Genomic DNA, 11,172 nt, shown 5'->3' on the forward strand with positions numbered 1-11,172 from the left:
TCATACAAATGCATTTTGATGTTCCGTGCAACGCATGGGCAACTTGCTAGTTGCACAACAGAAAACTGAAGACAAGAGGAAAGTTGTCCCTGTCTGTTACTTTTATTTTATCTGTACATTTCCGTGAACCCGTAGACGTTGTGTTCTCCTTTTATTTAAAGTATATACCTGGCGAACAATAAAAAAGAAGAAGAAAAAATTGATTATTTTTTTGGCGTGCAAGATGCTCAAATGTATGATGTTTATGCAATTATCGAATTTGACACGGGCATCACGCACATAAGCATCTTGCACCATAAAAAATGCAAATGTTTCTTTTGCTATTTAAATGATCTTACTATTCACACCCCTGATAAGAACAGTCGTGCCCGTTCCTTATTAGTTCCTTTGTTTTGTATTGGGGAGTCCAAATTTCGATAGAGCGCCGGTGAACTTGTTTCCTTCTCTAGTAGCAACGCTTCAATTCTAACAACGGATGCAGAGTCATACATATCAATACTTAGGAGTATCATTTATCTCCGTTTACAACAATTTGAAACGACGACAAAGAATGGGCCAACTCTAGCACGAGAGCATGAAAAATATTCCTGAAAGGTTCTCGAGAAAATGGTCCCTTGGTTGCTTAATTTCGTCGGACTACTTTATCCTTAATTTCGTTGGACCACTTTATCCTTAATTCCGATTGAACATAAAAGAAAAGAGGAAGCAAGGCATATATTGACAAACGTGAATTACAACTTTATCCTTAATTCCGTTGGACTACATTTTATCGTCAGTGAAAATTAGAATGTCACAAGATAACACTCCGATGGTACCAATTCAAGCATGTGTAACCGAATTCTCGTATTTCCAGACCTCCAAGGAGCGGCTCCCCGGTTCGATTTCATAGAAACGAAACCACGGCCGTCATGACATGACCCTAAACCCATGATTGTTTTTTTTTGCCGATCGCTAACGACGAGTAGTATTTAAAATCAAAAGCAACACCTCCTAGTACATGTCAAAATAATCCCTTTTACCTTGTATGTGAGGAGAATATCCTTTCCTTTTATCCACAATAGTGGCATCACCCCCCTATTCCCTAAAACATCCAATAAGCATCCTTTTGCCTCCCATTTATGCTTGAGGATATGCCACCCCCAAATCCCACCATTGCAAATATGCAACTGCAAGAGTATACCCCACCATGGCAAGGCACGTCCATGTGGCCCGCCCTCGGAAACCCCCAAACCCGCACCACACCCCCACGCGGCGACGCCACCATCCACCCCAAGGGCCAGGGCCAGGCCGTGCGCGGGTCCTCCCCGATTTTCTCTCCATCTCTAGATACAGCGGCGGCGTCGCGCGCCCGAGCCCGCCAAATCGCCCGCCCCCTCGCGCCCTTTTTCCCGCTGCGCAACGCAACGCGCCCATTATTCCCGCGATTCCCCCGCCTCCCGTTGCCCAGCTAGCTAGCTGCCCACCTCGCCGCCGCCGCCTCCCGCCCACCGGAAGCACAGTAAGCAGAGCAAGCCGGCGCCATGGGCAAGTACATGCGCAAGAGCAAGGCCTCGGGGGAGGTGGCCGTCATGGAGGTCGCCGGCGCGCTGCTCGGCGTCCGCACCCGCTCCCGCACCCTCGCCGCGCAGCAGCAGCGCGCTCCGTCCCCTTCGCCGCAGCGCAAGGGCCACGAGGACGGCGACCCCGGGGCCGGCGACTACCTCGAGCTCAGGAGCAGGAGGCTCGAGAAGCAGCCGCCGCCGGGGCCCAAGGACAAGGAGGACGCGCCGCAGCCGCCGGCCGCCGGTGGGAGGAGGATGGAGCAGGCGCCGTCGTCGTTCGCCGCCGAGGGCTTCGAGGCCGACCTCGAGGTCTCCTTCGGCGACAACGTCCTGGACTGGGACGCCACCGACAGGTAACAACAGAGCACCAGACTTTTCTCTCCTCCCCTTCCTCTTCCGCCAATCCTCCCCCTCCGCCTCAGTCAGCAATCCCCTCTCGCGCCCCGCCCCGGCCGATACGAATACGACTGAGGTTTAGGGTTTATCCGCCGCCGTGTCGCCGTCCTGCTCCATTAGCGCCGCCGCGTGCTCTCAAATCTCAACTCTCAGGCGCCGGCAACCTCAAGAACCCCCTCCCTATCAGTTTTCTCAGACGAGTGCAAGAATCAAGGCCTCCGCTGGCCTTGATTTCCTCAAGCCTTAGCCGTTGGCTGGCTGGAGCTTGAAAGAATCCAAGAAACGCCTGTCCGCTGTGTTGACCCGGCGAAAAAGGCCCCCCTATTTCCCCCCCTCCAGAAAAGCCGCCATTTTTCCCCTCCAAACAAAGATGCATCCAGGCGCACTCAATCAACCCCCAATCAAAGTGGGCGCTGCACTTGATTGGTGGAGCCTCCTCCTCCTCCTCCTCCTCCATTGGCCGTGGCCGTGGCCTCCGCCTTTTCCCCGTAGTGGCAGGGGAAAGTAGCCCCCTTTCCCCTTCCCCACCACAGCCGCCCTCCATTGGCCTGGCCCCAATCTTTCCCAACAGCAACCAGAGGGAGAGAGGCCCCTCTCCCGCCCTTTCGCCAGCAATTTCAATCCCACAAAGCCGAGCGCCACCGCCGTCGCGCTCAGGGCCCCATTCGCCACCGCCGTGGGTGAAAATGGCAAGCTGCTCATCATTGGCCCTTGTACCGGAGCGCCACCGCCGCCATTGAATGCCTGCCCTTGTCTGGAGGGATATGGCTGGAACTTTCCGCTTGAATGGACACTCTGACCGGACCACGTTTTTGTTCTAGCCAGTGCCTCCATTCATATTTACCCCTTGGCCCTTGTTGTGAGCATTTGCACCAGCCACTTGAAGAGAAAAGATTTTACTTCTAGTAATTCAGGCCTTGGAAGACCTCGGTAAATGTTTCCCCAGCTTCTTTAATTCCACACCTTGTTCGTATGATTGATCTCGCGCGTGGTCCCTTTGTCCCCCGGCGTATGCATGTTGAACGTGCTCCCCCCATTTACCAGCTTGCTTGGCCGTGTTAGGCCAAGTTGTTGCTTGCTTGTCAGCATTCAGTCATTCAGCGTGCTTGTGCTGCTGCTGCGCCAATAATCAGGCACACCTCACATTGTGTGATGTGGGGCACTTGTTAGCAATGAAATGGACAAGATCATGCGGCATGCTAGAAAATGAATGAGCTGTCGTGTTCAGCTTCCTGTAGCTTGGTCTCATCTGAGCTCACCAACCAGGCTTGATTCTGCAGCAGTACTACGTAATTTGCAAGGCCCTCTTGTGCATTTCTAGCTTCTGAACCTCATGTTGTGCTGTTCGTCGGTGCTGCGTGCAGGGGCGCCAGGGAGACGACGCCGTGCAGCCTCATCTACAGCTCGGAGACGATGAGCACCCCCGGGTCGGCGACCGGAGGAGCCCGCAACCACTCCCGCCGCAGGGCGCAGACGCCGGTCTGCCGCTACGTGCCGAGCTCGCTGGAGATGGACGAGTTCTTCGCCGCCGCCGAGCAGCAGCAACACCAGACCTTCAGGGACAAGTAAGAGCATGCTTCCTTCTGCTCTTCACATACTGTAAAGAGAAACTTGCTAACACTCGACTGTGATGTTGAAATCAGGTACAACTTCTGTCCTGCGAGCGGCTGCCCGCTCCCCGGGCGGTACGAGTGGACGGTGCTAGACTGCTAGGGCTTCATACCTCACACCACCACCAGGAGCTCCTCCATTGATCCCTGTAGCACCAAAATGACCACTACCAGAAGAAGCAGCAGCAGCAGCAGCTTGTCATATGCCGCGGGCGCGATGCAAATGCAAATGCAAATGTAGCGTTAGGTTTTCTGATTCACCTGTTGTAAAAACTTAGAGTTAGCCCGCAGTCAGTCAGTCAGTAGTAGCTCAGCCAGCCAGCCATCCATCTCTCGGTGTAAGGAACGGCCTGATCCCCAACCTCACTGTAACCTCTTAGTTAACAACATGTCATCTCCGTAGGCTTCAATTTAGCTTGATTAGCAGCTCAGTTATTCTCTGTGCCCTAGTCCTCCATCCATCAATGAAATCAATCAGAGCTAGATTTATTTTCACCTCACTCTCTCTAACTCTGCAGTGCTGTGACTGACTGTGTGATTCGTGCATGCATGCATGGATGGGGATGCGGATGGGGATGGGGTGGAAACTTGTCATCGTCTTGTCTGAAAAGCTGGCGCGGTGTTGGACTGCTTTCTTGGTGGTGATCAAGCGGCAAGCAAGTTGAGTTGATGCGGGAGGGCTTGGATGGATTCCACTAGGCACTAGGCTACTATAGCTGCATCGTGTGTGTGTGTGTGTGTGTGTGATTGGACGTGTGAGGTTACTGTTGTGCACCTGTGTGCCGTTTGCTTTGCAGTAAGCTGAGTGGAGTGAGTGGATGCTGGTCATGGTCATGGTGGAGCGTGTGAGACTGATGGGAGGCCAAAGCTTGGACTGTTTGTGTGTGTGCGAGGGGTGAGTGGATGTGGATGGCGCTCATCATGGTCTTGTTACTGAATCATCATCATTCCTTTCTTTGTTGGCAGCAGGCAGGCAGAGGCACTTGTTACCCAGCAAGCACAAGCAGGCTGCAGGTCAGGTAGGCTGGTAAAAAAGTCGCTCCTTTTGGCCTACCCGTGCACCGGCTCCTTTTACCTCCATCCACGCTAGGGAGGAAGCAGTCCACTGTCCTTTTTCACTCGAGCCTTTTTATTACCATCCTATAGGATGTTTCTTCTATGCACAATCAAACATTCATACAATCCCACGTTTTTTCTATTCCTGCGTTTTGAAAATCCTATCATATGAATCAAAGAGGCTTCTAACTTTGTCCCGCTCGCAGTCCCTCTCTGCAACGCAACGAACGTTGAGTTTTTAAAATTTTATTTCTAATGAGGACACGCACGTTTCCAACAAGGTTGACGACGCTAGTGATAGATAGAGCATCCAGGAGCAATCCGTTGTGCTCAGCAGGCCGCGTACTGCACTTGGCGACATTTGATCCTGAAAAAAGAAGACGCAGCAACCTCTTTCATGGCTGCAGCAAAGGAAAAGAAGAAACATGGCCGCCCGCGCCAACCCGCCGCTTCGTTTCCTCCCTCCTGAATCCTAAGGCCAACTCCACCGCGCGATCGCATCTTGTTTGGATGCGTTCGTTTAGAGTAGAACGGACGAATAACGCGGTCCAACACACAGCACCAAATAGACAAATGTCCGGATTCCATCCGTATTCGACCCATCTCGACTCAAACTTGCGCCGAGTTTGGGGTGAAACGGGCATCACGCGGACGGGCTCGCCGCACGCCCTTGTCCTCCGGTGGCCCGCCTGTCGGGGACACTAGTCCCTTCGCTTCCAACGCCTTCACCCCCTCTTTCTGCGCCGCCGCTATTCTCCGACCGACTCCTCACTGCGCAGGCCACAACCATCCATACCAAAACCACGTCTCGACATGGCCGCCAACACGCCCGCGCTTTCGCCATAGTTTTGGCCGCCGCCGTCGTAGCCGGTGGCAGAGGGGATACGACCGACGGCGACGTACCACGGCGGTCGCGACAGCTTCCGACGAGAGCTCCAGAGCGGCCAGTAGTCGGCCGCCAACCACCCCTGCCGCGTCGAGGTGATCATCGCGGCCTCTTTGCGACCACAACCGTAAGGTGTTCGACACTTTGCACACAAAGGTATGGGCAGTGGAGATGAGTTTTTCTTCCACCACTTCATTTGTTCATCGAACGATTCGTCGTCGGATGATGAAGATCTTGTGGTGGTTGCACTGGTCGTTCACGACCACATTCAACAGCAGCTTCCTCGGTACAGGGGGTCACTCCCTGGCCGTGCTCCCAACCTGAACCGCAACAGGGAGAGAGGCCACGCCCTGCTCTATGCCGATTACTTTGCCAACACCCCGCTCTTCAAGCCGGATAAATTCCGTCGCCGTTTTCGAATGGCAAGGCATGTGCTCAATCGTATCCGAGAGGGAGTGGTTGCATATGGAATGCACCGAGGCCTTCCGCATGCTTGCATATGGAATTCCAGGCGATCTGGTGGATGAGTATGTGCGTATGAGTGAGGCAACATGTCTGATGTCAATATACAAGTTCTGCCAGGCTGTGATCGAGGTGTTTGGCCCGGAGTACTTGAGGCAGCCAACTGCCGCTGATACACAGAGATTGTTGGCGACCAAGACGGCTATAGACTTTCCAGACATGCTTAGCAGCATAGATTGTATGCACTGGAAGTGGAAGAACTGTCCATTTACTTGGCAGGGCCAGTACAAAGGGCATGTCAAAGCGTGCACTGTCATATTAGAAGCGGTGGCTTCGCAGGATTTTTGGATATTGCATTCTTTCTTCGGCATGGCAGGTTCTCACAATGATATCAACGTGCTGCAGCGTTCTCCAGTCTTCGCAAGGTTTGCAGAAAGTCACTCCCCACCTGTCAACTTTGAGATCAACGTCCACCAGTACAACAAGGGATACTATCTAGCTGATGCTATATATATATATTCTCAGTGGTCAACTTTTGTGAAGGCAATCTCGAAACCCCAAGGTGAGAAGAGAAAGAGATTTGCCCAAATGCAAGAGAGTGCTAGAAAGGAGGTGGAACGTGCTTTTGGTGTGCTTCAATCACGGTGGGGTATCGTTCAAAACCATGCACTGTCATGGGATGAAACGAAGCTTTGGGAGGTTATGACTGCTTGTGTGATCATGCACAACATGATCGTCGAGGACGAGCGTGATGAGAGTATCTTCGACCAAGGATTTGATTATCAAGGTGAAAATGTTGAGCCCTTGCACCAAGAACCGGCCACATTTGAACAGTTTGTCCAATTTCACCGTGAGCTGCGTGATTGGCACAGTCATTTGGATCTTCAAAATGATTTGGTTGAGCATGTGTTAGATCACATTGCCAACCAATAGATGTATTGGTTCATTTTATGTTCAGTCAAGACAATTTCGATTTGGTTGTAAAACTTTTTTATTAAACACAATTTTAATTGGGTTGTAAAACTGTTTTTATTTTCAGACAAATATTTGAACGTGCAAACTAGTTTTGGTATGAGAATATGGACATTTTTTGCCCTAGCGGACAGGATGAGGCAAACAGATGCGGCCGCGCGCTGGGCGCACGGCCACCTTATCCCAGGACAGGTTCGGACACGACCCCATCGCTCTATCCAAAAGGACAAAATCCAGCTAAATCGGACGTCCTTTTGAGATCGCATGGTGGAGTTGGGCTAACATGAGCTGGGCCAGAAACGCAGCGAGCGCGCACGGTTTTTCTTCTAGGGCCACGTCTGATGAAACCATTGGTTTTTTTTAGGGATTCCGTTTGTACACATGTATTTGCTCAAAGCATAATGGTTGCACCTCTTTAGAAAAGTAGAATCTATTAAGACTGAATTTGGAGTTTTGGATGCATCAGGTCAGTCATTTTTTGCTGCGTCTGTGTGTCCATGTGATGCCATCGGAAACAGTCGTTGTCCGTGGCCTCTTGGAGATGCTGAGAATCCTTGAGTGCAGAGAGCACAGCACCACCTCTTTGTTTATGCGATCCGGGTCAGGGTCAGGGTCAGGTGACGGGACGTCTCCCTCCCTCACTCCCTCCGGCCTTTTGGACTCCCGTGTAGTCACTGTGCGTCGCGTACGTGCGCGGGCTAATCGATAGTCAGTCAGTGCTAAGTAATCAGTGTGCGCCACAGGCTTTGTTTGTTTGTTTGTTTGTTTAAGCCAGTGCAGCTGCTGCTGCGCCTTCAGTGTTACCACTGCTCATCACTGCATGGCCATGAGCAGCTTTAGTACTAACTAACATTCTCTTCGTTCCAAATTATTCGTCGTAAAAATAGATATATCTAAAACTAAAATACATCTGGATACATCAATACCTGCGCCAAATAATTCGAAACGGAGCGAGTACGTAGGTTGATCAGCAAGCAGTAGTAACACTGCGCTGGCTGTTGAAAGGAAGAGATTGGGCACTGGCGAGCTGTTGGTACGCCTGTTCATCTCCCATGTAAGTACATTTCTTGCATCCAAAAATTGGTGAGCTTTGCCGCACTGTTGAAGGAGGCAAGCACGCTTCCTGGCCGCGACCCGGACAGTGTGGCTGTGGGGCGGAGGCAGGATCGGACCAGGGCCCGGGCCGGCTTCACTGTACCGTAGGAGCCTGCAACTGTTAGAGGCATTGGACAAGAGTGCTTCCGACCCTGGGCCGTGGCACAGGAATTTATACTTCCATCAAGCAGTAGATTAAGATAGCATGCCCATGGCTTTCCGCAACATTAACTGGGGCTCAACTTGCGTGCGTGGGAGGAATGGGACGCTCGCTCACTCTCACTGTGGTGTGGTGCATTCAGGAAACCTATTCTGAATCTCTTTCTGACAGCACTAGTTAAGACCGCCAGAAGAAAAAGGACTAGCAGTGCAGATTACCAAAGTTGAGCAACTATAGCGATTTGACAACTCCCGGTTTCTCTTCTCTTCTCCATAGAAAAGGAGTGAAAGCATCACGAGTACCAGTTCACTACAGGCGCGCAACTAGTTAAAACTACCAACATCCAAAGAACAATCTCAAAGAAAGCAGTCATATTTAAACTCTACGGGGTCACAGGGGCACGACCCGAGTGAAGGCTACGTAAAGTGTGAATTTATCTGACGGAGCCCTAAAGGAAATCAGGCGACCAAGGCTACGTAGAGTGTAGAGGGGAAGCATGCCTTTTTTTTTTTTTAGAAAAAGAGGATGACCCCCGGCCTCTGCATCTCGGAGATGCATACTGTTAGAATTGTGTCGAATATTATTGTACAAGGTAGGTTACAATTGGACTTGGTTTTGGACTGTGTGTAGACAGGGTAGGAGTTGTGTCCTAATAGGACACCTGTATCCTAGGCCTCTCATATATATCGGGAGTAGACACACGATGTAACCTATGCCAACATAATAGCACGGGTACGCGGGGGGAGCCGGCGGCGCGTGCCGGCGCCCGGGCGGCCAGGGTGCGGTATTGTGACGGTGTCATGGGGAGGAGCGCCCGTAGTCAGGCCCCGGGGATGTAGCCATGATGGTGAACCTCGTTAACAAATCTTGGTGTCGTGCTCGTGTGATTGCTTGATCCTCGGTACATTTTTTTTTTGCGGGATTTGATCCTCGGTAGATCAATGGTTATTTCGGATTTATTCTAACAAGTGGTATCTTGAGCAAGGTTCGATAAGGCGGCATATTGATCTAGAGGTGGAGCAGAATCGACTTATTTGAATAACCCGGTGACCTACCAATTGTAGAAGTAGGATTTTTGGCAAGCAATAAGTTTCGTCGAATTGATCGGTGGTCAAGTGCGACCGGGATCGATGGAACGGCGGGAGTTCTGCTCGTGTCAAAAGCGACCGGAAGCGGTGGCGACGGGATCACGCAAGTCCTCGAGGGAATCGGCTGCAGCTGGAGTCCACTAGATTCGACCGGGTCGATCGAAGGTGGCGGCGCGCACGGATTGGCTGTAGTGGCACGCGCCGCTCGGCTAGGGCACAGGGCGAGGCGTGGCATCGCAAGGCCACACGCCCAGGTTACGTGCGCATGCATGGCCCAGGCGGGGCATGGCCCAGGAGCCAGGGCTGGTGCGCGTGCGAGGTGGCAGTAGTGGGGCTGACGAGATGGCTCCTGGCTGGCTGGAGGCTGGAGGCCGAAGCGCTGGACGCTGCTGTACGCAAGCGAGTCGAGGGAGCTGCAGGCCGAGGCGTGAGTTGCTACAAAGGTCACGTGATTTGTTAAAAGGAAAATAAGTGCGTCATGTATCGCGTGTGTAGCTATCCATCGGGAACAAGAGAAAGGGCGGGACGGAGAAGGAAGGCCACTAGAGGAACTAGTAGAGTGCCCGTGCGTTGCCACGGGCTTTTGAAATAGTTTATCAGAGTTACATGTTAAAATCCACACATACAAACAATATAACACAAACTGAAGTCCATTATTACAATGTAACAAGCTGAGTGATGTTACAACTTAACATCTATTACAAAAATATTAATATCTAGATGATGCGCTTAAGAAAATCTTTCACAATATCAGGAAAGTTTCCTCTAGCTTCATTCCCGCGATGTTTTAGCAAGTATAATAAAAATTGCTGCCTCAATTCATACCCATCCTGCAGAAAAAATAAATATAGTTAGTATGAAAAATGCACGGAGAAGGTCTTAAAACATGTAACCCACAATACTCACCGCGCAAACCGGCTTGACCAATTCTTTACCGTTCCACCAGAGCATAAAATGAAAAACAAAATAGCCAGACACATTCCTGGAAAACTTTCAATTAATATTATAAATAATATAATGATACAAAAAGTAAATATTCTTATTATGAATTCATTACCCGTCTATACTCGTTGGAACACCGGCCGGAAATAAACGATGCCATTTAGATATATCAGAATTCCACCCAGGCAGCTTTATTTCGAGTGCTTCTTTGAAATCCCTTGAAAAACTTTTTAATTTCAGTGAATGCCTCAAGTTTTTATCCTCTGACAATTGTGATGATTGAATAGGATCCATAATATATAGACGACGTGCCTCTTTGTCGATGATGTACAGGATGTATCGGCCGATGGATGCATAGGGAAGATAAATCTACAAGTGGAGCTATTAGAAACAAAACAAACCATGATAACAATGGTCAAAATATTTTATTTACCTTATTGCAAGATGAGATGTCGGTCTGCATCCCAGGCCAGCTATCAAATAATGTTGCCAACGTCTGGATAGTTTCCTTCTCACAAAACTTCTGACCTCGTGTTGACTCTAGCATCATGGAATAAGTAGAAGAAGAAAAATATTGTTTCAACATGTTGATACTAATGGCACCTAGAATGAAGAGTTATGGTAACTTACACAAAATCGAAGATCCATATAGTGTATAGGAGGGTCTGTGAACAATACTCCCTCGTCACATGCCAGCATAAGCACGGCGGTGTTGAAGCAATCATTGTCCATGGGCTGCCCCATGTTAAGTATGCACTGAAGTTTTTTAAGACTTAAGCTCATTGGATCGGGTGTGGAGCTCCGGACCCACACCTCCCTGTAATTTGGATGGTAAGAAGAACAATAATATACATCTGCACATTAAATATTGATACATGGTACTTACTCCAAACATCCAGCATCATAGATCGACATGATGTAGCTGCAGAGGCCCGCAAGTATTTCGCGTTGGTCCATGGGAATG

The 11,172-nt window shown here is 50.4% G+C and overlaps 3 protein-coding genes across 3 annotated transcripts; 2 read left to right on the plus strand and 1 right to left on the minus strand.

The window, feature by feature from the left end:
* The first annotated feature begins 1,248 nt into the window (after nucleotides 1-1,248).
* Nucleotides 1,249-4,047, plus strand: LOC125511376 (cyclin-dependent kinase inhibitor 5). The gene is made up of 3 exons (XM_048676730.2): nucleotides 1,249-1,894; nucleotides 3,302-3,502; nucleotides 3,581-4,047. The coding sequence occupies exons 1-3, from the start codon at nucleotides 1,521-1,523 to the stop codon at nucleotides 3,648-3,650; spliced, it is 645 nt and encodes a 214-aa protein (XP_048532687.2). The 5' UTR covers nucleotides 1,249-1,520; the 3' UTR covers nucleotides 3,651-4,047.
* Nucleotides 4,048-5,954: 1,907 nt separating this feature from the next.
* LOC147973746 (uncharacterized) lies at nucleotides 5,955-6,884 on the plus strand. The gene has a single exon (XM_087524776.1). The coding sequence runs from the start codon at nucleotides 5,955-5,957 to the stop codon at nucleotides 6,882-6,884; it is 930 nt and encodes a 309-aa protein (XP_087380902.1).
* Nucleotides 6,885-9,982: 3,098 nt separating this feature from the next.
* On the minus strand, nucleotides 9,983-10,758 carry LOC147973747 (uncharacterized). Its single transcript, XM_087525084.1, has 4 exons — nucleotides 10,642-10,758; nucleotides 10,324-10,577; nucleotides 10,173-10,248; nucleotides 9,983-10,096 (listed from the first exon to the last, which is right to left on the minus strand). The coding sequence occupies exons 1-4, from the start codon at nucleotides 10,756-10,758 to the stop codon at nucleotides 9,983-9,985; spliced, it is 561 nt and encodes a 186-aa protein (XP_087381210.1).
* Nucleotides 10,759-11,172: the final 414 nt, after the last annotated feature.

This window comes from Triticum urartu, chromosome 5A (genome assembly GCF_056163025.1).
Source record: "Triticum urartu cultivar PI428250 chromosome 5A, HENAU_Tu73, whole genome shotgun sequence".
NCBI lineage: Eukaryota > Viridiplantae > Streptophyta > Magnoliopsida > Poales > Poaceae > Triticum > Triticum urartu.